General features: G+C 42.4%; 1 protein-coding gene and 1 long non-coding RNA gene across 5 annotated transcripts; one reads left to right on the top strand and one right to left on the bottom strand.

Annotated features, from left to right (window-relative positions):
- Positions 1 to 2,431: 2,431 nt before the first annotated feature.
- PNPT1 (polyribonucleotide nucleotidyltransferase 1) lies at positions 2,432 to 17,708 on the bottom strand. Of its 2 annotated transcripts, none has more exons than XM_064650976.1 (29): positions 17,467 to 17,708; positions 16,314 to 16,374; positions 15,984 to 16,058; positions 15,271 to 15,376; positions 14,899 to 14,948; positions 14,372 to 14,435; positions 14,239 to 14,286; positions 13,414 to 13,527; positions 13,017 to 13,203; positions 12,790 to 12,841; positions 12,188 to 12,245; positions 11,963 to 12,059; positions 11,762 to 11,864; positions 11,019 to 11,089; positions 10,363 to 10,399; positions 9,566 to 9,632; positions 9,379 to 9,468; positions 9,024 to 9,077; positions 8,811 to 8,917; positions 8,194 to 8,265; positions 8,044 to 8,107; positions 7,140 to 7,223; positions 6,580 to 6,663; positions 5,826 to 5,932; positions 5,660 to 5,715; positions 5,054 to 5,132; positions 4,631 to 4,678; positions 4,255 to 4,413; positions 2,432 to 3,608 (listed from the first exon to the last, which is right to left on the bottom strand). In XM_064650976.1, the coding sequence occupies exons 1-28, from the start codon at positions 17,691 to 17,693 to the stop codon at positions 4,258 to 4,260; spliced, it is 2,418 nt and encodes an 805-aa protein (XP_064507046.1). In that variant the 5' UTR covers positions 17,694 to 17,708; the 3' UTR covers positions 2,432 to 3,608; positions 4,255 to 4,257. The 2 variants fall into 2 exon arrangements, with proteins under 2 accessions (XP_064507046.1, XP_064507048.1); XM_064650978.1 differs by having other exon boundaries at positions 16,314 to 16,370; positions 17,467 to 17,681.
- Positions 17,709 to 17,765: 57 nt separating this feature from the next.
- Positions 17,766 to 21,487, top strand: LOC135412339 (uncharacterized). Of its 3 annotated transcripts, none has more exons than XR_010429596.1 (4): positions 17,766 to 17,893; positions 18,411 to 18,542; positions 20,554 to 20,635; positions 20,851 to 21,487. It is a non-coding gene; the product is annotated as an uncharacterized LOC135412339 (long non-coding RNA). The 3 variants fall into 3 exon arrangements; XR_010429597.1 differs by lacking the exon at positions 17,766 to 17,893 and having other exon boundaries at positions 17,907 to 18,542; positions 20,851 to 20,936; positions 21,434 to 21,487; XR_010429595.1 differs by lacking the exon at positions 17,766 to 17,893 and having other exon boundaries at positions 17,907 to 18,542.
- Positions 21,488 to 27,116: the final 5,629 nt, after the last annotated feature.

Below are 27,116 nucleotides of genomic sequence, written 5' to 3' on the forward strand. Positions count from 1 at the left end.
GCCAGACTTCTCTGGCTCTTGCCTCACGGTGAAAGCAGTTACACCGGTATAGCTCTTATTTACAAGACTGGCATGTCTCTGGTGTAAGTTCGATCTTGTTCCAGAGGAAGGGAAAGAAAGAAAAAATTCACAGCAAAATATGCCACTCTGGGTGACTATGTACAACTTTTCCATAGCTTGAAGAAACATTCTTTAGGCAGATTTAGAAAACTCGTATCTATGTAACATTTAAATCTCAGCTTTTGCTGACGTTCATTGTATCAGGCCTCTAAGATTTACCATGAATTTTCTTTGCAGAAGATGGCAGCTGTAAGATACACCTCTGAGGAAACTGTCATTACACTTAGCTTTAGCTGTATATGAACATAATTTAGGGTATTTTCATCATTATGGATAAATAAGTCTGTAACTACACAAAAGACCACGTTACACCAGTAATTTCAGCAACAACGATTCGAGAGTCACGTTAAGCAGTTTACAGTGGGGTTCCACTCTTCCCCTCTATGCCATTTTTGTATTACACAGACTGATCCTCTCAAGGTTTTACACATTGGGCATATTTCTGCCTTAGTGAAAACTCCATAAAAAGAAAATACAAAAAGAAACTAAAACCCCACTGGCCACAGCTGCCTCAGGACATCTGCCACTCACAAACTCTCCCTCCCCTCTGCACGACTTCCATGTGTGCTTTTTAGCTCTTCAAGCCAAATGCACAAAAATAAAGCAGGACTTCTAGTCAAGATTAAATGCAGTCCTTCTCCAGATATATAAAAGAAACCACAGCAGAATATTCTGGAGCAAATTCTTATCTCACCTATCAGATCTTATCTATTGTGGTGAACAGCCATAGATAATTCTTATCTATTATGGTGAACAGGTACAGAAGGAGTAGAAGATACACGAGGCAGAATTGGCATGAGAAACTATTTATCCTGTTACGCTGTGAAATAAATCCATGATCCCTACAAGCAATGAAATCAATGACCTCTGTGGAAAAACATCACTCCAGAACACACCTGCATTGCATTCACTCAGATGTGGGGCTTCTCTTTGCACTACACAGCATCCAGGGGGTTGTGAACCCCAGCGTGACCTGTCATCCATACCCACAAGCAAGTCCATTCCGGGGTCTTTGCCTGGAGAAGACACGCAATACATGCTCCAAGAGCTCTTATGTACCTGATTTAAGACCAGGAAAGCAAGATATCTGAATGTCTGCCCTGTAAGATGCACAGAAAGCAAGGCAGCATTTCCCACAGTGGTGGTGCACCTGCCAGCAGCTCATCCCTCCCCATTACCATCATGGAGGCAGTGATGTTGAGCTCTCTGCTCCTCATCAAACACAGAGGCTGTGTTAGGCAGGCTGCAGACAGAGCAACTCATCAACTGCCACAACACGAGCAGCAGGAGCTCCCATTTTTTAGTTTTGAGAAGCAAGACAGACAACTTGTTCCTAAATCACTTAAAATTTCTCACAGTGATATCAAGAGACTGCACCACTCCCTCTGGCATGGAATCCCAGAAGTACAAATAGGCCAGCTCTTATGCTTTTGATAGTTCTTGTAATATTTATTGCTGCCATTTAAAGATACCCCAGCTCTTTGTGCCCGTGTGAAAATGTTGCCTCTGTCAAATAAAGGCATTTGTGGCCCTCCTGACCTGCTGTAATGCTGCAACTGCTCAGCTTCGCTTTGCAAGGCAATTCCTTTCAATTAAAGGCACTTGTGGCCCTCCTGACCTGCTGCCCAGCTTCACTTTTCCAAGGCACTTCCTTTCAAAGGCTCCATTTAAGATGGGTCATTACAGGAGCTAATTATCTGGAGCAGCGGAGAAAAAAAATAAATAAATCACAATTTCAAACACGAAAAACCAGCTACTGCAGTAGGACTGAGTAGGACTCTGTCAAGCACTATTAACCCACCTGCTTTCTGCTCATGGCTGGTATCACCTGAGAGCCCAATCCCTCCTGCCACGGTCCAACCTGCGCTTCCGACGGCTCCGGGGAGAACCCGGGATGTCTGAACCCAGCCCTGCCTTCCCTCCAGGAAGGCTCAGACCAGCACAGGCTTTCTCAGTCCTTGGCTCCCATTGAGCTTCTCTCCTCAGGTAGGAGCAGCTGCTCTCTGCTCCTCCCAGATATTCCCAAGTGTGTTTTTTCCCCACCCCTTCCCATAGGGCCTGGAGGTTGTTACAGGTGCAGAAAGCCAGGCTGACTGTACAGGTTCTGCCACAGCAACATGAAAGTCTTTCTTCCTCCTTTATCATCCAACAAACAAGACAATCCCCAGCGCTCCAGGAGCTGATTTACTGGGAGCAGCACCAACAGGAGCCTTACAGAAATTTATTCCACAGTAAACCTCGGAAAACCACTTAAATTGGGGAGATCAGGTTCTGAAAAGAGTTATCAGAAATGGAAACATCTGAGCTGCTGTTCAGGGACTTTAACAATCACCTACATAATTTTATTAACACTATTCAGGACATGTAACAAACAACATAGCAGTCAACTGTCACAGTCAGAAATGACATTTGAATTCTTATTAAGAAATAACAGAAAACACTCCTCAAAAAAGAGGAAGAGATTGCTGAGGAAATATTTTTTCCATCTTTCCAACCAATTTTTCCATCTTACATGATGAAAGACAACTACAGAGAAGTATACCAGTCATTTCTTTCTTCTTTAATACTTTAAGTTAAAATAATAATTAAAAAAGAATCCATTTTTACTGTACATCACATTTCTCCTCTCCCCAGTGCTCTGTTTTTTCTTTCAGGAGGTTCAGAGCCCACCTGCCATCAGGTGGGAAGCTGATTTTCTTCTGAGTTCTGCATACAGACTGGTGAACATCAGAAGGACCCTCTTTGATTTTCACAGTCTGTACCCACAGCAGAAAAACGAGTCGTTCTCCTGAGCCCCTGGGAAACGTTCTGAAGTCTAAAAGAGATCAGTGAACCCACTGATGGAACATAATTAATAGAGGGATTCCAACACTCTTAATGAGAGTGTTTCAGGGGGAAGGTTTATCACATCCATTGTTTATCCCAAAATAAGTATTTTAATTTTATTGCTTTAATTATATATTTTAAAATTCACTGTCCAACAGACTCAGATAATAACTGGTGGTGTTTCAGCCAGGTTGTTTAACCCCCCCTTCTGCTCAGATATTTTAGCAAGTCTGAACCCTATGCCAGTCACAGATGTATTTGTCTAAAACAGCATCGATCATGTTAAAGGTGATGCTTCTAAGCCTTTATGTTCTGCTCAGCATTTCAATCCTGTACTCTGAAAAGCCATTCTTGCTTCTCAGATCCACAGTTTTATTTGGACTTGATAGTGAGAGGAATCTTAAGCACTGAAATGTCTATAAAGTTCCACATTCTCATCTCAGCCTTGCTACACAAGAGAAGAGCTTTGTTTCTTTCTGGTTTTATTTTAAAGGTTTTTAATCCATTTGAAGACTTTGAAGTTCTACATCACCTTTAAGCATAAATAGTGTCTATTTTAAAAATATGATTCACTACCATCCACCTGCAGATTCTTGCCAGGGCATCAACAGATTCTAGCAAAAGGTCACTTGTTATTTCCACGAGCCATCACACCTTTTTTCCTGAAAGAGAGAGAAAATACTCTGTAACCAACCGACATCAAGGCACAAGATGCAAAAACATTTCTTAAAAACAACGTTTCTTCAGTGAACTTTCACTTTTTCTGCTGCTGTGAATCATTCCTAGAAGACTTCCTCGAGTTATTGCCGGTGCCCTGTGCCTTTCCCTTTGCCAGTCTCACCATGGAATTGCTCCTGATTTTAAGATGAGACACCTTCCTTTTCTAGCAGCTTTCTAAGGACAAAAAACCCCACACAAGTTTTGGGAAAAAAATCAGGCATAAGTATTGACAGTCAAATACATGCAGGAAAACTAAGGGAGGGCTCTGGGCATTGCATTAATTGACTGAGATTGACTCCACTAATTGACTTCATCAAGAAAGCAGCTTATTTTTCATTTCTTCCTCTGCCCTGCCTTTTTTTTTTTTTCCTTTAAAAAATTGGTGGCAAGGTAGAGAAAAAGGATGCTGCAGATGAACAAAGAAGCTTGTTTTGGAGAAAGCAGGCTGTTTGGGATGCCTGGAACCATGAAGGCGTTTGAACCAACTTCCAACACGCTTCCCATAAATGTCAAGCAGTGTGAGCACAGCACTAAGGGGAAGTGTAATATGTAAAAATCAGAGTGAGCCTGCTGATCCCAAGGCCTTGCCTGTCACTGGGATGAGGAGGATGTCTGTGGAACAGCCCCTCCCAGCACGATGCTGTCCTTGTCAGTCAGGGTTTTCAGCGTGGTGCTGGCCGGGGACTGCAGGATCTTCCGTGACAGCCTCATCCTGCCGTCAGTGGGGTCTCGGCCAAAGTATTTCACCTGGTGAGAAAACAACCCACTCTTCAGACTGTCAAATAACACAGCAAGAGCACGACACTTAAACAGATCTATATTGGGATGATCAGGCCTTTAACCAGCACAGAATGGGAATCCAGCAAAGTATTTTCTTCATTAACACAAAATAAAAAACCTCACTCGAATTCTAAAATATGAACAGCAGTTTATTAGCACTTTAAAGTTAAAAAAATACAATTACCTGAATTTCTTGTCCAACTTCCAATCCCAGGGCACTGGGGTGTTTAATCTTTCAGAAAATAATAAAAAAAAATAATATCAGAGTGATTAATTTTGTGAGGTCAGTGATAAAAGTTCCTTCTTTCAGGAATTCTTCATGCTCCATTCCAGACAATCACAGTGGCTCAGCACTACCTTAGGAACAGCAGGTTTCTAAATGTCACACAGAAAAACGTATTGCAGAGCCAAAGAACTCGGTGATGTGCACAAAAGCCTTGTCAAAAGGACAGTGGCAGTTGAGTTTTTGAAGCTCTAAGTCCAGGGGAGCAGAGTTAAATGAAAGGGTGCTGCTAATCTAGCACAACAGGAAAGTGTTAGAGCTGTGCTAATAAGTTAAAGAACAAATATATAAGTGTCCATGTGATACTTGTCTAAGGATGCTTACCTTCCTTTGATCGAGCTGTGAATTATGAAGCAGTACCGGTGTCATGTTTGGATAGAGTTTTACCATCACTCCCGAATCCCTGCAGCACAAAACAGCACAGTTACTTCAAAATGCACCCAGAAAAGCCTGTATTTCACTTTGCATGTTGTCCCCAGAGCAAGCATTAGTAAACTAATATACAAAATTTTATCTCCCTTTTTTAAAAATCTCGCAGCAACCACGACACGTCCGCTCGTTTTTCCTTAATTAGAAGTGGATGGAAATTTCCTATTTCAGGGCACAATATTTCAGTAATAGGTACCATTTTACAGGACAAATATTGGACTAAGTGGAAAGGAAATCTGTACCACCTCTCTCAGATACAAAGGTGAAAAAAGGCTTGAGGTTTTATAATTTGTAGAGGCATTCTAGAAACCAAAGAAGCAGCAGAAATAAACAGCCTTATTAGGACACAAAACATTTTCAGCAGAGGAAATACCAGAAATTAGGCTGGTGACGTTGGCACCTGTGTAAGTGGCACGCTTAAAAATCAGTTATTTCACATCATATTTACATATCTATGTGAATTCACTAATTTCTACTTCTACTCCAAAGCAGTTTTTATACCTTATTTCAGTTATTGTGGCTGTATAAATCGCACCAAATTCCAAATTAACTTCTTGCTGTAGAGGAGGGGGGAAAACAAAAAAAAAAAAGAAAAGATTAGGACAAAAATATTCCCCAAAAGCAAACTGAAAACCCAAAAAAGGATGTCTGAGAAGTGTGTCCTTACATCATCTTTGCAGATTTCCCCAATAAACTCCCTCGCTTCGTGCATGGCGCCGGGCGTGGGGGCAAACACGGAGTAAGTCTCCTCATCCAGCTGACTCACAGTCACACCTCAGAAAGGGAAATTCAAGGAGAGGGTTTAGGGGAACGTTCCAGCAAGCAGCAAACTCTCAGTCAGTAAAGGCTTGGAGAGAGAAAAATGATTTTGCACCGACCCTTTAAGATCTCAGAGTTTCAGTCACTTGAAGTCATCTTTAATTTAAGCATTAAACAGCTTTATGTGCAACCCCATTCCAGATAATTTCCCTGGATAAACTTGTGGTCCATAAAGGAACACAGAATTATTTTTGTAGTCCTTTTGTGGCAGGAAAAAAAATTCTTGAAAGCATTTTGGGTTTTCATGAATGAATTTCCCAGAGATTTTTAATAAAACCACAGCTTTCATCAACAGCTGATGGAAATGACAATGTTTTGGAGCCACAATGGTAAAATTCCTTGCACCTCCAGAGCAGTTTTCTGCCCAAAGGACTGCACCAAAGGGAAACTGGATTTCTCCTCCTTTTCTCCACCCCAACCCCCTGAGCAGCACTAATCAAGCTGGCAGAGCATTAAGAGCTTCAAGTCCCATTTCCCTGCTACTCTACACACATCAACCTTTTCCCATTTTTCCTTTGAGCATTGGAATACCTAAATATACAAGTCTGAAACAAAGGGAAACACATTGGGATAAATCATCACAGGAATCAAGGATGTCTCACCGGTCTGTGCTTGAAGCTTTTTCAGATTATAACCCCCAGGACCGATGAATCTTAATCTTTTTGATAATGGAACGTGGATAGTTTCTGAAAGAACATTTGAAGAGACTTTGAAATGCTAAACAGAGCCATCTTGAAAACCACCACAAGAAATAGGTCACATTAAGTCAGGTTTTAGTCTTCTATAGCTACCTGTAATATTTGCTGAATGTGGATGTAATTACATCTAAGAACTGAGATAAATGAAGACACAGGATAGACTTTGATGACTGGAAATTACCCCAAGCCACACTGCTGCTGACATGGAAAATCAAAATGGGTACAGGAGTTTCACAAAGCTTCACTTCAATCCTGTTTTCTGGTGTGCAGGGAAATAGTGCAGTGCTGCCTCACATGGTAATATAACCCCCCGCCCCCAAAATAACCAAAACCCCCCATAAATTAAAAATAACCCCATAGGGCAGAGGCAGAAACACGTAAAATTCATTAAAAAAAGCTGGTTTAAGAAGTTTACTGTTAAAGAGGTTAACATGAAAGATATGAATTCACACAACCAACATTACCTACAACTGGTCCACTTTCTTTCCTGTTGGGTCTGGGCTTTGCCAGCGTTTGGTTCATGATATGTAAAATCTCCCTCTTGGCAGCTGGAGGGGAAGGAGAAGGAAATCAATCATTTTGTGCAAGCTTGGAATGAATTGATAACAGTTTTTGCTACAAACTAAATAAATATCTCCTGATAAAAACCTGCCTCCTGCCTAAGTGGAGGATGTAACTGAGCACATTTCAGGTGGGGCACGTTTGCTGCAGCACAACAGCACAGTTATTGAATTTATGCACCTAGAACACCACATACTTTTTATTTTGGGGTATTCCTGAGATAAATCAGATTGCTGATAAGAGCAACAGCTTTGATACACTGGCCTGGAACTTCAGCTGAGCTGCTTGAAGTGGTGCACCACTGAGTAGGAATTACTTGTTCTTACTAAAATCTCGCTGCCACGATCAAGTTGAACATTTTCCAACTAATTAAATCCTTATTAAAGCACGTGGCTTCAGTTCTCCATGTGCTCCAAGAACACTTGAGCTGTACATGTCAGAATACAGAGGGCAGTAAGTTACCCTGGGAAATACAAGCTGGATTTATGGGAAATGAGAAGAAGTTTGCTGGTTTTTTTATAGCATTATCCCTTACCCACAAACTCCCTGAGGTGACACAGACTTGTACTGAAGTTTTAAGAACTCACTGCTCAAGAAACATTTAAAAATGGGCCTGAAGTTACTTTAGAGTTAGTTTGGATCTTATTTATTAAACCAAAGCTGTTTTATCAAGATAACAGCTTGTTTTTTTTCCCCACAACGAGAACAAAAACTATTAGGTTATTACTTGTTTTCACAAAACTTAGAATTTAATACAATTTATCATTCCATATGATAAAATGGGTGCAAATACAAATATGGACCTACTTGTGGCTTGCTGAATGGCTTCCATGACAATTTTTACTGGTATTCCTGGCAGTTTTAGATCAACCTTGGGAAAGAATGAAGTCACATCAGTATGTCAGGAAAGCTTTTTTAACACCTTCTCAGATTTAGGAGGATTCAGTGTTACCATACCTGCAGGGCAGTTATTCCTTTATTAGTACCTGCCATCTTGAAATCCATATCTCCATAATAATCTTCAATTCCCTGCCAGCACAGAGAGAAGAAAGCAAATTGGAGCAACTTGATCCCAGTGCCAGGTCTCACTATACTAAAAGTACACTCTGTGTTTCAAAAAGTCATAAAATAGTTCTGAGGCCTTGGAATTACTTCTGAGTTTTTCTTCAGCCTTATTTTGCTGTGCAGGGTTAACCCTGTTCCCTTCTCTCCTTAGAAATTAAGAGCTTTTGTGAACTAGTTTCTGAACAACAGAACCAGAGTTGATTTTGTGCTGTTGGTGGCTGTATCACAATGTGCATTTTTATTCAAATTATTCAAAAAATATTAACCTCCTCCTCCCAAAGACAAAATCTATCGGAAAAAGAAAGCTCACAAAAGCCTAATAACTAATTACACAAAATACAAGAAACGTGACTGGACATTTCTTGGAGATTTTTCAAAATGAAGGAGGAGTCTGAGAGACAAACCAGAAAACTAATATTTCCAGCAGCAGTATTTCAGAATTAACTGGGTAAAGCGTTACAAAAGAAGGTCAAAAAAGGTATTTTCCAGGATGAAGCAGTACCACTCACCAGGATGTCTGTCAGCAGCCGATAATCCTCAATATCCCCCTTTTCCTGACTGCATTTGGTAACGAGACCTATGGCTACACCTGCCACTGCACTGGACACTGGGACTCCTGAGAGCAGCACAAAAAAATTACATTTTGGAAGCCTTTGGTCATTTCTAGATCCTAAAACACACGATCCAAAGCAGTTTATCCTTAAAAGTGTTGTATTTTGTACCTGCATCCATCAGTGCCAAACTCCCACCGCACGCAGAAGCCATGGAGGAGGAACCTACACAGTTGGGACACAGGAAAAAAGAAAGGGATAAAACACTGAAAAAAAAGGGTCTCAACAAAAGCTATTTTCCTCACTCTGTAGCATAAAAATATTTTATGAAACTCATGATTTATGTTTACATCTCATACTGATACAAATGGAAAGGTCCATTGTTCGTGACCACGCACATGCTTCTTTTTTTAAGTCCTTCAAGTAACAGAGCTATTAAAAACATTTATATTGAAATCTATCCCCTCTAACTCATTAAGAACCAAATTTAGTCTTTGGCACTAGCTTAAAAATAAAAAAGCAATACCATTAGACTCTAAGACTTCAGAAGTAACTCGTATTGTGAACGGGAAATCCGGGGGAATAACTGGTTTCAAAGCTCTTTCTGCCAGTGCACCTGTTTGAAAACAACCCCGGACACTAAGTGATCCATAAATAAAAATCAGATGCAATATTAAAACTTGCAGCATGGGACTCTTGTGGTGTGAACTCACCGTGTCCAAGCTCTCTTCTGTTCATACCAGTGACTTTGCCAATCTCGTTGGTGGCGTAAGGTGGAAACTGGGAAGTAAAAAAACGTGTGTGCAGAAAATTAACCCGTGTTTTTAAACACACACTTGGGAAAAAAAAGTCTTTGAAAGTTTTGGGGCATCTCAAGGTAAAAACAAATGAAAAAAAAAAAAATGAATCAAATCACCAGCTGACTTTTATCAGTCACTTAGTTTGCAAGCCTGGACCAGCCCAGGCAATGTTTGGTAAATGTTTTACTGCCACGGAACAAAGGGGAATAAAAGCAGTAGCGAGGGAGCTGAGAAACAACATGACAAGCTCCCTTCAAACAAACTTGTCAAACAACATAGCAGGAGTGTTATTTCTGTCCTACAGATAATGGAACAAGATATGCCTGTAGGAAATACTCTGGGCGAGTTCCAAAGGCTGAGAGAGATCCAAGATGTAAAAGCACTTATTTACCACGTCAGCTGGGCACGTTCATAGAACTCACCAAAAACCAGAGTGCAGGTTCATCCTGATTTTGGCAACAACCTGCTCTTAAGGAGCTCACCTAATGTTAAGATATTCCCACTTATACAGCCTTTTTAATATTACAAATTACCCAGTGCTTTTTAGGAAACCAGCACTTCTCTTCTGATCAATTCACACATGAATTAAAATAAATACATTTTAGCAAAGCTGGAGATAATTTATATCCTTGGAAGTGATCAGTTTAAAAGCAAGCCACAAAGCCCTTCTGTGAATCATGCAGAAAGCTGTGACACAGTAAAGCTCTCACCTCATAATGCAGCATGAAGTTTTTATCTTTTATGCCACTATTAATTAAAAACAAGACCATGTCAAAAAACGAGCAACCAAAGACTTCTTACATACAACAGGTAATTCAAGGTTACATTGTTCTGCCCACAAATGGACCCAGGGAAAACTTACAGATCAATACATTTGCTGATCACCTACAATTACCAAAATTACAGAACATGGACAAACACCTCCAGGCCAAAAAAATTGAAGTAAAGTAAAGCTGAGACATTAAAATGTGAAAGCTCCCCCAGTGGTGGGATGAGATCACTGAACTGGAGCTTTGAAGGGAAGGAGTTTCACTTCAGCCCTCAGCAACAAAAAAGGTTAAAAGCACAAGGACTCACTTGCTACAATAAGAAATTAAGTTTTCCTTGCTCTGTTAAAAAGAGAACACAAATATTTTAAATATATAAACCAGACTGGATGTTTCTTGTAATACTCTCCAGTTTCAATATTCCCTTAGCACAAAATACCTGTCGTGGTCTCTGGAGAACAGGCCACTTCCAAGTCTGATTTAACACACGTTTCAGTCCTAAAAACTGTATCTGTGTGAAGCTGAAGGGACTTTTATCACCTGTGTTTAACTGCTCCCCCTCTTCCTCCCCCTGCCAGAACACCAGAAGGTGCACCTACCTCACCACCGTGGAGATGAGATCTGATTTGACACTCGACTCCAGGGAGTCAAATGTGACTGTACAAAGCACCTGCAACAAAAAGAAACCAAAAAAAAAAATAAACTCCTTTTAAACAACTTTTACTGTTTATGAAGAAGCAGAAAGAATTTCAGCAACAAATAAGATGCCATCACCAGCCACTCCTGCAAACTTTTTTCCTCCTTTTCACAGAAATTTATTATTATTCTGTATTATTAATCTGCTAATTAAAAAAAAAAAACAACTGAGCTATTTAAGAGACTGGGCCAGATGCAGCCACATAGACCTGCAGTGGGTGTTATTTTTAGTGGGATAACAGGCAACAACACTCAAAAGTAAATCACTGTTTGCAACTACCACCCAAAATAAGTGCAATTAGTCAGATCAATGGCTGAATCTTATAGGAAAAGGAGCTAGAAAAACACAGGAGACCAAATCTCCAGTACAGTCTTAATTCAATCCACCCAAGAGCTGACACTTTAGGCAAAGAAGAGAAAAAAAAAAATCTCATTAATGCAATTTTTTGGGTACAATTTCCCTTTTTAGCTCAGGTTCTGTAGAAGTTCCTTTTAAAGGATTTCTCCTCCACTTCCCAACCCACACACCATTTCTACTTATTACATTTACATGAGAGGAAAAAAAGAAACTTGGCATTCAAATGCAAGACAAATCTGTCAGCTTTTGGTAAGTCATTTATAGTTTCTGGTGTTTAAATGGCACTACCTGTGTTTGACCCCTTTGAAATAAGGCTGATCCATGAAGCATTTTGAACATGTTCACCTCACATTTGATGTCTCTGAGGGAAGTCAAATCTCTCCCGTCACACCTGAAGGAACAGGGAGAAACCATGAGATCAGTGAAACCCATCTTGGATTAAAAGCTGACAGATACACTAATTCAGCAGCAGTTTGACTGAGTGCTCACCTTCTATATTCGTTCAGAATGAGATTTCTAAAAATATCCTTTGAAACCACATTGAAAGACTCCATGATTTCATAAGGCTCAGCCTCTGGGAACTTTTCTGGGGATAAAAAAAAAAAAAATTGCATCTGAAGTTGGAACACGGATTTTACAGCCCTTTTACTGTAACTCTTGAGCAGTGCTAATTCCATTTAAGCACTCTCTAAATATTAAGAAGGCAGAAAATACCTTTCAGCTGCTCTTCTGTTTCCAGCCTGATTTTGTTAATTGCTTCATCTCTTGAAATCTAGAACACAGGATTTACAGCCAGTTAACTCTACAGGGCAGAACAACAACACACGTTGGGGTTTTGTCGGGTTTAAAGTTCTGTGGAATTCAAGGAATAAAAACCAGAACTGTCACACATATTCAAAAATCAATGATCAGGTTTGGAAGGGTTGCAACCTCTCCTGGCAAAGGCACAGACTAGTTGAGACAGCCCAGCACCCTGCCCTTGAGAAGTGCTCAATGCTGGGGAATCCACCACGTCCCTGGGGAGATTATTCCAAGGGCTGATGGTTCTCCTCGAGAAAAACTTCCCTCTTGTGCCCAGTCTCCCAGCAGTATCCTGTACCTACTTCCCCTCCTTTTAAAAGGGGAGTCTCCATCTCCACACACTGCAAATAAATATTCTGGTAGATAACCATTGACAGAATGATTTACTATTACTGTTGCAAATATATGCAAGGAAGGAAATGAGTTTACATTAACAGCAGCTTAAAGAACTAAATCTTACTGATTGAACTGTGATAATTATTAAAATATAATGATATAATGCCTGGAGCACTTACTTTGTCGTGGCTAGAATCTGTGAACACTGCATAGATCTTGTTAGAAGCAAGTCTGCAGGAAGGAAAGAGAAAAGTTTTAAAAACACAGCTTAAAAATCCTTTATATAACTGAGGGGGTTTTTTTGGAGACTAAATATTTGCTTCCATTAGAAGCACGAAAGCACCACAGTGATATTCACAGACATTCCCAGCCCCAGCTAGATCTGCATGATCTGTTCTGAACTCACTTCTTGGCACACTCCACGATCTCCTCGGGAGCCCCGAACAGCTTCTGCCCGGTCCTCTTGGCAACACCCCGCTCCCTCACCAGCTGCTGGATGCCCTGGATGATGTGCTGGCTCTGCTTCACCCCCACCTTGATGGCATGGCAGAAGTCCTGCTGCAGGATGTTCTCGGCCGTTGCTTCCAGCATAACTACCAAAGGAAAGGTAAAAATTTGGTAAATTGATGGTTTGTGGTTTGAGAGCAGCTTAGCTCGGCTAAGGAAATCCAGATTAACGCCAAACTGCGGGAATTTGGTTGTTTCTGTCGTGCCAAAACACAAGTTTCAAGCATTAGGAATATTTGGAGAAGCACCTATTTGATTCTGAAGCCCTCAATGGATGAAAATGAACCCACACTTACCAACTTGACTCTGTGGAGCTCCAGCCACAACCAAATTTAAAGCACTGGAAGCCATCTGCTTTCGAGTGGGGTTGATAACAGTCTCCCCATCCACCAGCCCCACCCTCACTGCACCTACAAGGAAAAACCCCAGGAAATTATGGTTATAACAAGGAAGTTCCTTGAGGCATCATCTTACTTGGAAATTTATAGATCTAGCAACAATAATTAAAGCTGTGCGTTAATTTTAAAATATCAGCACGTTGAGTGTATATTAAGAACAACTGCGGAAGACAAAATTATCTGTTTTTGAATTACTTTTGGGTACTATTTCTGGGTGAAGACAATGCCAAGTATTATACACACAATGCTGTGAGTCTACTGGGAGTTTTTTAGTCATTTCAGCACATGTTTTCTAGAAAAAAAAAAAAAAAGGCAGGTGACAGGAAAATACAGCTAAATATTTGTTCCTGGTTGGGTCATTTCTTTTCCAAAAAAATATTCATAACTAAACAATTCCCTTCTTGAGTTCCTGGAGAAAAAATATTCTTATCCAGCTATTTTCAAAACAATGCTTTTCAAGACTAAGCTACTATTAAGAAAAAAAATAATTTATTGGTCTCTACACTCCACTATTTCTGCATTATAAACCTTTCAAAAAATGTATTTAGTCCAGGAAAAATAATTCTTTGAAGTGCAATAATCCTATCCATTGTAAAATTATTTTCAGTGCTTGAAATTCAACATTTAGATTCAGCTTCTCATTAAAAAAAAACTAAAGCAGAAACTGTGGTCTAGGTCTCTCATTACACTCAAATCATCCCTGATTTCAAAGTATTCACTTACCAATAGGACCATTCCAGGGGATATCAGACAGTGCAAGTGCTGCAGAAGCTAAAATGAGACATAAAAATGTGGCTTAGGAAAAGTGGATCCCGTGAAATCCCACAGGAGCAGCGATTCCTCCCAGCCCTCTTACCTCCATTGATGGCCAGAATATCAGGATCATTGACACCATCTACTGCTAAAAGATTACAAAGGATCTGGCATAAGATAAAAGACAATGAATAATTGTGACCTGCACATTTTTTATGAGCTGTCAACACAAAGCTAAGGACAGTAAAACAGAACATCCCACATATCCACACAAGCCCAGACTGCAAATGGAAATTTGTGCAGGTATTTAAAGCAGAAAGCTGACAAAAAACCCCACTAATGTATAATATTGTGCCATATATCAAACATCTACCCCTGGCCTTCCTTGCCTCTGTTTTACAGAGGAGATTTCAATTGTTTTCTTCTATCTGGGCAACAAAATTTGGAAATTAGGATGTAACAAAAATCCTTTAATGACAAAGTAAAAAGCAGCATTACACTATTAGAATGGTTTGCCATTACCCTCCCTGGATATTAATCAAAATCATTTTTCTTAAAGCAGTGCCTGTGTCATGAGAAATTTTCATTGTCCATGCCCCAGCTCTCCATTTGGGAGGTAACATGACCCACCTGTGTATCATAAAAGTATCCTCCTGGGAAGAGAGGTCTGATTGACCGATCTGCAGAAGAAATAACCAAAGTCTAAGAAGCAGCTGGTTTCCAGTAGTTAATATTCAATTTGTCTTGCAATAACCTGATCAAATTATTTAAATGGAACACCCAAAAAAAAAGGCAAAGAACCCTGAAAGAAATTTAGCATGATGTATACAACCCTAAAATTCCAATCAGGACTGACAAACAAGCAACTACAGCTTTATTTCCTGCCATTACCACAGAAAACCAACCCTGCAAACAGCAGTTCTAAACGACTGCATTTCCAAACACTCATGACAACATCTCAAAATATTTAAAATACGTTGTGACTGAAAGGTTTCAGCCTACCTATGACTCTGCTTGTAAGAATTTCTTTATCTGTGGAGCCGAGCTCTCTTCTCAGGTAGTTTGTAGGGATCCTTCCTGCTGCAGCAGCTTTCTGTCGATAGTCAACCTTGGAAAAACAAAACACATCCCTACAGACAACTGATACTCACTGCAGAGCCACCCAAGCACTCAGAAGAGACACCTTATATATAATTTATAACACAATTATATTTTATATATATTTTATAATCCGATCCCTTGCTCAGAGCAAAGTCGACCCAGAATTCAGGTGACATGTATGAAACAGGCTCTGTTCCAGGGTAGATCCCTGAAGGACCCACTGTTCCCTCCCTGAAGGTGGAATATCAATCATGGAATTACAGAATGGTTTGGACTGGAAAGAACCTTAAGGATGATCCAGTTCCAACCCCAACCCTGTAGTTCTACTCCTTAATAATCACAAGCCTTTTGAGCCTCCTAAACCAACTAAAACAGAATATCTGGGCTTGGATGTCGTGGCAAAGGTCACAAGGTCAAGGCACACAAGCTCCAGGGCTCATCCCCCATCCACAGAGAATGATCCTACACATCCAGACATTTTACCATGAACTCCAGGGGCTGTCACTGCAGTGCATTCCTCACTCCCCCCAGCGCCCTGAACTCCTCCATTTAAGGATTCTGCTGCTAAATCTTCCACAAATGATCACAAACCTAATGTTTTGGTAAGTACTTACCACTAATGGCATAAACTGAGATGGAGCAGGCTTGGTTTTGCTGACTGCTGTGACCATCACTGCTGTGTCACCCAGCTGGGTTGAACAAAAAAAAGATAAAACCACAATTATTCTTTGCAGGACACGACCCCATAAATCCACCCTTCATGCCAATATTTTTGCTTTTCAAACATAATTTTTTCCTATAAAACACAACTGTCTTTTCATTAGGGATTAAGTTGCTCCTTGAGTCTCTGTATCCCACATCTAACAGGCTGATAGCCTAACAGTGACTTGTAAGATGCAGAAATTTTGAAGTTGCACAACTTTTCACTACTTATTTTTTCTTACCTGAACAACAGCACAACCATCAGCAAACTTGGCAAGTTTTCCAGAAGACAGCTCCATCTTTCTGAGGGAAAGACATAACCTGTTACTCATGGTGAATTCAACCAAATTTTCCAGCAATTCTGCTTTAATCTCCAGCCCCAACTGCACAGAACAAAGGTTACACTTCACCTCAGGTACAGAAATCGAAATTCTTTGGCCAAAAGTGACCAAATTCTCTTAACTTGAACGAGCTTTTGCCTCAAGTGTCCTGCTCCTTTCACCTTGAAGCAAAGCCTGGCAGCCACATCGGGTGCCACCCGGAGTTCCAGCCATTCCCTGGAGACAGAAGTGAATCACCACCGTTCCAGGTGGGATTCAGCCAGTGGGAAACACCCTCACAGGCACAGTGGAGCTGTCTGCAAATCCACAGAGCACCGTTTCCCACCACAGCAGCCTCTCTCCATGTTTCCTGCAGGCTCCCTCCAGGCACTGAAAAGCCACAATTAGGTCACCCCAAAGCTTATCCTCTCCAGGCTGAACAATCCCAGCTCTCCCAGCAGAGCTGCTCCATCCCTCTGATCATCTTAGTGCTTCCTCTGGACTCTCTCCAGCAGCTCCATGTCCTTCCTGTGCTGTTCCCCAGGGCTGGAAGCAGCTCTGCAAGGGGGGGGGGGTGTCTCACCTGGGGGGTCAGAGGGGCAGAATCCCTCCCTGCTCCGCTGCCCCCCCTGTGGGATCAGCCCAGGATTGCCTTTCTGGGCTGCCAGGACACACTGCCGGGTCCTGCCCAGCCTCTCATCCCCCACGATGAGCTCACAGAGTCAATCAGGATGGAAAACACCTCTGAGATCACTCAGTCCAACCTAATAAGTGGACCTTGAGTTATTTTGCCAAGGTGACAAGGTACCCACAGACACCCATCAGCATCTCGATTCACTGCATCCTTAGGGCTCGTTATTCCCGGATGTCCCTAAGGGATGGCCAGGATGATTCCACCGATTGAGGCTCATTCTCTGTGTGTTTTCGAGCCCATCAGCAAAGATCGCCATCAAAGAACATCCCTAGCTAAACTAATCTCGACATACTCCGCATTTCGCACCCGTTTCCCCTCACGTTTGCCTTCTCTCCCCCCGGGACAGCCCCTGCACAGCCCCCGCCCCTCAGGGCCCCTCACCTGCCGCCCACCTCCACCGTCACGGACTGGCACTGCCCGGGCCCCGCCGCGGCATTTCGGGTGGGCACCCAGCGCAGCGCGGAGCGGCCCGGGAGTAGCGGCAGCCGCAGCGCGGAGCCGCCCGCGGGCAGGGCAGGCAGGACCCTTCGCCATCGCGCCGCGGCCCCGCCGCCATCGCGGCCCAGCGCGCCCAGCGCGGCGCGGCCGCAGCTCGTGGCGGCCGCCATTGCGCCCGCGGCTGGAAGGGGGGGCCACGCGATTGGCTGCTGGCAGCGGCCCCGCGCAGTAAGATCGGAGCCCATTGGCTCTGCCGCTCCCGCGCCGCTTTCCGTTCCGTACGGGCGCTACGGCGGGTGAGGGGGGTCAGGCGGCGCAGAGCGCGCGAAGGCGGGAACATCGCAACCCTCGACAACCCTTGAATTCTGAGGTAAAAAGTGTCAGGAAAAGGTTCAAGCCGGCGCCTGAGGCGGCTTTGGAGACAGTTCGGGATGAAATCTGGGGGAAAACCTGCCCAAACGGGGCTCGGAGCGAGACAAAGGACACCTGCACCGAGTGCCGCCTTTTCCCGCCAATGTCACCTCAGGAGCCAAGATGGCGTCGGGGAGAGTAGTCAGCGTTACCGCCAAAAATCCGCGGCCCTTCCTGAGGGGAAAAATACATGTGTTTGAAATTCCTTTGCCCCAAAGACGTTTTTCTGTAGCTGTTGTGTTCAGAGCTGTAATTCACTCACAAAAAAAAAAAAAAAAAAAAAAGCGCCAAAAAACTCCAACCCAACCAACCATAAAAAACCACAGCCCAAAACACCAAAAAACCCCACATCCTCACCACACACACACACACACACAGAACCCTCAAAAAACAAAAGATCCCCATACATTTCAAAATAAAGAATTGTGATTAACCCCTCTGAATTCTTAAAGTGACTAACCTTACAGTTGTGTTAGTTATAGATCCCAGAGCACAGTCTGGAAATGGGAGTGTGGCAACAGCCTCCAGAGATGCCAAATCCAAGATCAGGCTCCTGTCCAGCAGCTGAAGAGGCTCCTCCATCAGACTATTTCTCACTTTCCTCCTCGGTAAGACAAGAACAGGAATTTTTAAAACAGGAACACCAAAGTATTTTCCTAAGTGCACAAGGAGGGCTAAGACAGTTGACATCCCTCATCACGGACTTGTGCTGTTACATGCTCAGAGAGCACCAGAATGTCATTCAGGGGACAATAGCTTTGTTCTTTCATTAATTATTCCTCAGTGGAATGCAAAATAACATAAATAATGCTAATTAATAATTTATTTATGTGGAGATCTGATCACAGCAACAGTAAGATAGATCCATGTGGGATTAAATTAACATTAATTGTCACATATCACTTTAAACTCATCTGCCATCTGGAGTTAAAGATTTAAATTCTGACAACTATTTAATAAAAAAACCCCTTAATTACTTACTACTCTTTTATTTCAAATGCTATTTTGATATTGCTTCTTGTCTCACTTATCTTTTCTATTTACTTAACTGAATTTTTCTGTTAAAGTTGCATTTATAGGAAACAGATTCACTGGCTGGTAGAACAGTCCAAGCAATAATTTTTCTTCTGTGCCAACATGTTTCTTATCTTTTTGGCAGGACACAAAAGAGAGAGATAAAACAATCAGAAATTTGGGATTTGGCTTGGGCATAAGGGCTGTTAACTTTGTCCACATTCAGAATTCATTGGTACAGTTTTATTGGGTAAAAAATATATTGAGTGGCAAAGCAAGAATGTTCCCAGAGTTTTCCCAAATTCACATTCACTTTACTGCTGACAAACAGATGATTGCTTGGAAAGTTTTTTATGTCATTATTACTCATTAAAATTACTCTTCTCTAGCTCATGGCAAATGATACTGGCACTTTGTCTCAATAATTTATATGTAAAAGTGACAGAAGTGAGGGGGACAGAATGTCATCAGCAGTTCTACACAGCCAGAACTTGTATTCTGACCTTGGAATTCTATAGCTGAGATGATGTTTGGTTATAAAAAAAAAAATCAAAAAAAAATCCAGAACAACATAAAATATTTTTCAGATTATGCTTTTAAAAATAATGATTAACCTTTGTATTTTTTTTATTTGAACATGAACCCTTAAAAGGGTTAAATTGTTCACAGACAACAGTAAACATTGAAAATAGATCTTTTGACTTAAAACAGAATGATTAAGTAGCTTTTCCCACACCCACCAAAATGAGAAGTGAATGGACTCACAACTTGTGGCCACACCACTGTAACAGGAACAGGATACCAGAACTTGATTTTAATATGCTTTAGATTATTATTAAAGCTTACAGGAGACCAGCAGTAAGTTTTTGAGCCTTTTCCAGCAGCCTCTGCCACACTGAAATAAACATGTTTAATATCTGTACATTACATTATTCCATCATTTCATGCTGTATGAGTCTTACTGATATTTACCCTGTCTGTGGCTGTTAATAAAAATAGGTGTTTTTTCGTTTTGGCCAGTATGTTCTTGCCCCATCCTCTGCAGCTCACTGGGTTTACTGGTGCACCAGAAACCTCAACTCCATTAAAGTTTTCCAAGTTCCATGAGGGAATCAGTTGTGATCCACTTAGTCTCAAGTGATTTATTTATTCTGGCCGGGGTACATCTGTAGTTTATCACCCAGTTCTGTCCATCCTCATCCACTCCCCACCCTGCAGCTCAATAAATGTCTCATTTAAAGTGCTCCAGACACTTGTAAAACAAAAAAAAAGTGTGGGTATTTTAAGGAATGATTAACATAGAGCCAACTTTCCTGACTAGGGACAGTGACCATTTTGCAAACACCCTTCCACTGGATGCCTTCTTATGGCTCTGATCCCTCCAAGTCTTAAATTCATATGCCACTTTATATAGAAGATTAAATTGAGCTCTTTGCATAGTTTTGTCATGAAGTTACATGAACTCATTATTTTATCTGTTACGTTTTTTTAAAGGGCAACCCGTTACACAAACCTGGCTCTGGGAAAGCAACTCAGGAGGGCACTTACCTCAAAATAAAACAAAAAAACTCCAGCCTGACAGTGATTTCTTTCCCATCTCTGCAGACAAGGACAATGCTGATGAGAAATTGTACCTGTGACTGTTCCAGGAAAGCTCCCCAGCAGTGCTCCACACCACCATGGCCAGGTAGGACAGTTTCTTTGAACTGAGAAACCTATTTTAGCAGGATATATAATCTCTCCTAATTTTCTAAAGAAGCCTTAGGAGTGTTCATTAAAATAGCATGATTTTAAACCAGATCCTTGTATGTTTTACTTGGTTTTCTCCCCCTGTTCTTGCCATGTTTAGCCCTTCTTTAATTTAATGTCGTTCCCTGCCATACCTCTTGTGATGGCTTTCAGGTGCTGCTGGATGTCCTGAGCTGCCATAACCCGAGTCTGGCTCACTGTTCTTCAGGAAACTCCTTTGGACGAGCTTGGGGATCAAGGTGGGTGTAATCTTTGATCTGGAGGAGGGATTTTACAGGAGGAATAAGGAGATGGGCTGATGACATCAAACAAACCACCCAGCTGGTCCCATGTGACGATCCTGGTGGGGCACCTGTGTCTCTCAGCCTATTTTAGGGCAGCACCAGCCCTCTTTCCCCTTTCTCCTGGTTTCCTGAGGGCTCTGTGCTGCTCTGCTCCCTGATGTCCCAGCACTCTGTGTTTCCTGGGAGTGGAAGATGGACTCAAGCATGAGAGGTAGGTGCAAGTAGGACAGAGGATTGAACAATTGTCAGAGGAGATTTTTATTTTCCAGGAGAATTATTTGGGTATGATAGTAATTAAAATGTTTGTGTATATGCAGCCTGTATGTCATGCTCATACTTTTCTCTTTTGAGGGGTAAACTTCTAAGCCATTTGAATTATGTTTTTTATTGCTATGAAATCTGAAATTAGTGAAGAACTTCAGGAAAGCAGTTGCTATTTTTTTTTTTTGCAGTTACAACAGAAAACAACAGGAGCAGAATAATAAAGAAAATACTTTGGTCTGTGATTCTTTTTTTGTTGTTGTTGTTTAATTGCAATGTCCTTGATCAAATATTGAATTAGAGCTGTAATGGTTTCTGGGAGCTGTGGATTTGGGTTCTTTGGCAGTTGAAACAACCTCAGTTCACTTCACCTGATGCCTTAAGCCTGGGATCTGCTGGAATGAAGTCTGGGTTCTTCTGAAATCGTTATATATACAAGTGCCACAAGATTGTATTAATTAAGATTGCATTTCCATCTGCTTAAAGGAGGATTATTCCCTTTAACAAACTCTTCCTCTTGAAGGAGTTATCTTTGTATTTTATACCACTTTTTTATTGAGCTGCTTTCTCTGTCCCCAGCTCCCCAGGAATATTTCGGGTCAGTGGGGCAGGTGATGATGCCACATGGGGGACTCTCTATCCTCTTACCTCCTGAATACACAGTCCTGCTTGCTGTAGCATTTGAGATTCTGCAAATATGTCTTTTTAAGTATTTGCACGGTGCCTTTGGAGCAGGTGTGCGAGGCAAGGGGGATGCTCCTGAGGTTTGACAGAGGGAAAGAATTAGGAGATGGACCTGAAGCACTTGTTGCTCGTTTTTTTGCCATAAATGAAGGCATTTGGGTTGGAAAACCCTGAACTGGGGGGAGATTTATAACCGTGGTAACTTGTAAAAGCTGGGCGAGTACCACGAGGTGTAAAAGAACGTGTGTCAGGGATTCCCTTGAGCTGAGGCAGCAGCCCGGGGGCGTTGGAGAAACAATATTGAGGGGGGGAAAAAAATCTTTTATTAGAGCAATATTCAACCTCCTGCCATACGGGGGCACTGCTCGGCTGAGCAAGGGACATGCTGCTCCTGCTGGTGCCTGCAGAGTGCAGCTTCTGCCCGCACAACTCCTCCACGGCTCGCCCGGAAACTTGTGAAAATAGCCCGAATATCGAGGGAACGGTAGAAAAGCTTGTTTTTCATCCCGTATTAGTTCATACCTCTCTGAGGCAAATCCCCCACCTGACTCTTCAGGGTGGTCAAATGAAACGTGGGCAGGTTTGAGTTTGCAGGGATGAGTGAGTTGGCACAGGAATTATTTTCTTTGATGTGAAGAGAAAAATTGACAGAAATCATAAATTATAAGGAATTTACAGGAGAAATGGTAATTTTTACAATATTTATAAGAGATAGTGCTCTTCCCTTTGTGTGTGCCATGGGAGTGAAGGGGGCTGAAGAGACACTGAGTTTCTGGTTTAAAAAGGAGGACCTAAAGGTGTGATTTTTTTTTAAGCCTTTTCAGGCATTTTTGTGGACTCTGAGCATTGAATGCTGTGTTCTTGACAAGAGTTGAGCAAAACTAAATTCAAAAGCACTCTGCTTGTGTGGGATAACTTAGATACTTGTTCCCAAAGCTGAATTAGCACCACTTGTAACACTACAAGTGACTTTGACCTGTGTTTTCAGTCAGTGTAAAAAGAAATGTGAGTGAACATGATGTGTGCAGCACAAAGCCTCCAGGTGTGTGTGCTTGCTTTGTCAGCTCAGTTGGGGGATTTTGAGTTAAAGTGATTTGTGTTCTGGCAAGCTCGCCCCATATCCCTTTTGAGGGCTGAGCACTGCTCAGGGCTCCTCCTGTGAGGCCATGCAGCTCTTCCTTGGTTGTGAAGAGCCAAAGGTCTGATTTTAAAATGGTTAAGATGGGAATTGTGTTACATTCCAAGGAATACAAGGTCTGAAATGACCCAAGGCCCTGAATTTCTGGAGTGTGATTGATCTGGGGTGTGTCAGGTGGCGGCACAAAATTAGTCAGAAAAGGTGAATCTGGAACTGTTCAAATCCTTTGTTGAAAAGCTACTTGTGATTGTTTAGATTAAAATAGCTATTAAATAGTTCCTTGGGTTTTCGTGCTGGGTGTGCTTTCTTTTAACTTAGTGTGTTAATTTTAAAAAAGCATTTTGGAGTAAGAGAAGCAAAGCAAGGCAGTGACTCACAGAGGCTCTCTAAGGAGGAGCAGAGCCCTGGGAGCCTCCAGGGTGCTGGTGCTGCCACGCAGAAAGGTCCAGGTGGTGGAGAAGGACAGGAGGATGTCATGGAGCAGCCAGAAAAAAGACAGGAGCTGCTGGCCTGCCCGAACTTGTCGAGAATTAAAGCATCTTAGCCATGGAAACCTGTTCGTTTTTGCTCTCTAGGAAACTCCAGGGGAGGTGTTTGCAGCTTTGTTGGGAGCTGGGTGTTGGCACAGGCTGAGCTTGCAGCAGTGCTGAGCGTGGTGGACAGCACTCTGGAAATAAAGCTGCAGCCACAGGCCGGAGCTGTTCCCTCTCTCTCCCCTCTGGCATCATGCTTTGCATTTTTCCCTTTAACTTCGAAGCAAAACTATAAATAGGAGTTGGGAACTGTGTGGATGTGGTGATGGATATGGCGTTTGTTTGCTGTTCTCACCCACTCTCCTTAAAGAGGAGGGTTAAGCTTAAATTAAGAGCTAATGATGGAGCAGTTTGTCATCCCGTGCCATGTCCTTGATCCATTTCCAGCGTGTTGGCTCCATCCTCTGGACAAATATCACTGGTTTCAGCAGGGCTGGGTCTAGCCCTTTGTGTGGATCTTCCAAATTTTGCCATGAACACAAATACAATAGGCTCAAAATAAACTTATTTCTTCAAGCTGACTCCTTGGAATCCCTAAATGCCTACATTAATCTCTTATCTTCGCTTAGGAAAACATCTGTGCTGTTTTTTGGGGTATGTAGTAAGAGTTACACCTTGATATAGGTCCTCCTGATCCGAGGAGATAGTACATATAAAATGAAGGATGAAAACAGCAATAAAAATTTTCTAAGGCTGATTAAAAAAATGTGATTTATAGTCAGGACCCAGTTATAAATCTCATCAGCACTTGCTACAGTTATAGCTGTTGCTGCATTGTTGAAAGAAAGGTTAGTAAAGAATTAAGTATGTGGTGTTTAATTCATGTGGTTACTCACACAAGTTGCAACTGGCTTGAAAAATGCCATTGTTAGTAAAAGCAGGAGAGTGGTGATACATATTTATAGTTAAAGGGTGTCTGCCATGTAAAACTAAGTATAGTCCACCTTGGTTTGGGGTCTGAAATGTGTACAACGTGTCAAAGTTTTGGCAGGGTAACAACAGCTGCTCCTGGTGGCAGGAATTTGCTCCACGGCTGGTACCAGTTCCGTGATTCAGCTCCAGCCTTGGGTTTATTTTACTGTGTTATAACTTCATACGGTGTGCCTGGCCTTGATGTGATTGTGGGTACTGTCCTAAGAGCCCCCCAGACCCCCAGATTTAACCTTTGTGGGTTGTTTGTAAGCCTGTGGGTGGTGGGTGTGAAGAGCACTGGAGGACAAGCAGGAGTTTCTCTGTGGTACACCCCGATTTTTAACTCTGTCACTGGGCTGATCTTGATCCATAACTCCCAGCATATTATTCCCAGGACAGGTGATCCCCCATCCTTCTGCCTTTGGCTTCAGAGGTTCCACCCCACTTCTGAGAAAAACACCTATTATTAAATGTTTGGTTTTTGTTTTGTTTTGTTTTTTTTTAATTGTTACTACAGTTTTCAAGATACTAAAGTTGATTGTGTGTCCAGGCAAACCGAAACACCGAGTCAGGGCAGCAATATCCAGTGTACCATGTTATCTACAGGCTTCTGAATCTTCTCTCAGTGACTTCTTTCCTTTAGGATTATACCTGTTTTTTCCAATTCCAAGCAATTGTTGGGTAGTTCCTGCTTGTGAAACCCTCAAGGAGATGTAATTCTGTCCCTGCCATGATTTGAAAAATGAGGAAAGCTCTTATATTTTCTTCCTGAACCTGCTTAGGTGTGATACTTCTAGTTTTGAGAGCAGTGGACTGTGGCCAGCTGGTCTTGCCCAGCAATTTCTGCCTCTCACAGGGGTACAATGCAAGGTGCTGATGGGCACCAGCAAATTCCCAGCTCTAGGGAAGCTGTGCAGGGAAAATAATCCTCTCTCCATCTGCTTTGTGCTCTGAAAAGGGGTTGACTTGCCATGCCACAGAATTTTGAGGCTGATTTTTTTTTTTTTTCCTGACCCTGGGAAGAATTTGAGGTTGTGAGGCTCTGGCTGAGCTGGAATAAACCCCAATTTCTTGGCTGGCTCTGCAGGGTTTGGGGATTTTTTGGCCTCTGCATTGGGATCCCTGGCCAGGGCTGGCCCCAACACCAGTGGCTCCTGTGCCTTGCTTACAGGCAAGAGGGAATGTGCTTTTAAGGACTGCAGAAAAATCCTGCTGAGGGTGCCTTTGGGACAGTCTGGGGGCTCTGTTTGACACCTGCCCTTCACTGGGTGGCTGTTAATGCCTCCTGGAGGGGGTGTCCCCTCTGGGACCAGGCAGCTGGTGATGGAACCTCCTACCCTGGCCCTTGGAGCTTGGCATGGCCATGCTGCAGTCCCCAAATTGCTGAGGGGGGACTGTTGGGAGCCCACCTGTGTGCCCCAACTTGTGTTGCTGGTGGCAGGAGGAGGGGATGGGGCACCCCGTGTGCCCAGTTGTGCTGGGTTTGCCAGGGACAGAGTGGGGGCTCAGTGCCAGGCCCGAGCCTTGCACGGGTTTATTCTTGTTCAGGGCAATGGGCAAATCTTGGGTTCAAATGTAGGAGCACAAATGTTTGAGAGAAGGAAACCGAGGTATTAGTGCACACACTTGTGCCATAACTGCCATAACTGTGGATGTGCTTCCTCAGCCCTCCTGCTCCACACAGATTTCTCTTTACTAAGCAGATTGTGAATCCTGTTCCTGTTGTCCAAGTGGAGTGAAACCTGTTCTAAATAACCCCGTGGGAGAATATTTCAGTTGTGATTTTTTTATTTTCTTTTGGTGATGAGCTTTGCCATTTAACATCATTAAACTCAATTACCACAATTAAGGTTTTTTTACTGCTTTTATTGGATATTTTGAGTTGATTTACTTCAGATCCTGAATGTGGAGGTTTGATGTTCCTGGTTTTGTCAACCTAAAAAACTCGAGCTCAAAAAAAAAACTTTGTGAGAGCTTCACAAATCCAAGGAAGAGCACTTTTTATTTCATCCTGAAGAGCCTGGAGTTGTTAGTAAACTAATGAGCTGTATAATTACAGCACAGGTTGACAGGCAAAGCTTTTGCAAATCGCTGCTCCCCAGTTGCTGCAGAGCCAGTGCTTTCTGCCCTGCTGCTCTGTGGAGGAATGGAGGGTTCAATTCCATGTGGGAATTGATTACACTGTCAAAAGTTCTCCTTGTAACATCTTTTCCCTTATAAATTTATTCTTTCCACACGCCCAGTGCTGATTCAGTTGTAGATGGTCCAGCCAGTGGCTGTGGAGGTGCATCTGCAGCGTTTCGTGGTGTTTTGTGAGCTGAGTCGTGGTTACAGTGCACACAAGTGTCCCTTTAGGTCTGTCTGTCTTGGCGTGCTCGGAGATGGAATTTAACACAGAAAAAAAATCATCTCCAGAAAGTAGAGTTACTGTTCTAACCGGATTGAACTGCAGTTATAATTTGAGCCCCACCACTTGTGTGTTAGCAACTGTTTTCCTCCCAGCAGTAACCAGCAACAACCACAGGCATTGAGCTCTGTTTGATCTGATTTTGGGGAAAATTGTTTAGCAATTACTGCTAATCGCTGGCTGATACCTGCTCAGCATCC

The sequence above is a fragment of the Pseudopipra pipra genome, chromosome 3 (genome assembly GCF_036250125.1).
Source record: "Pseudopipra pipra isolate bDixPip1 chromosome 3, bDixPip1.hap1, whole genome shotgun sequence".
In the NCBI taxonomy this organism is placed as follows: Eukaryota; Metazoa; Chordata; class Aves; order Passeriformes; family Pipridae; genus Pseudopipra; species Pseudopipra pipra.

Excerpts from the sequence above, each read along its gene's own strand:
- PNPT1 (XM_064650976.1), bottom strand. The coding sequence starts at position 17,693 with ATGGCGGCCGCCACGAGCTGCGGCCGCGCCGCGCTGGGCGCGCTGGGC. Across the intron at positions 9,469-9,565 it reads CAGAAGAGAGCTTGGACACG|GTGCACTGGCAGAAAGAGCT; the intron begins GTGAGTTCACAC and ends GTTTTCAAACAG. Across the intron at positions 6,664-7,139 it reads AGAAAGTGGACCAGTTGTAG|AAACTATCCACGTTCCATTA; the intron begins GTAATGTTGGTT and ends ATGTTCTTTCAG.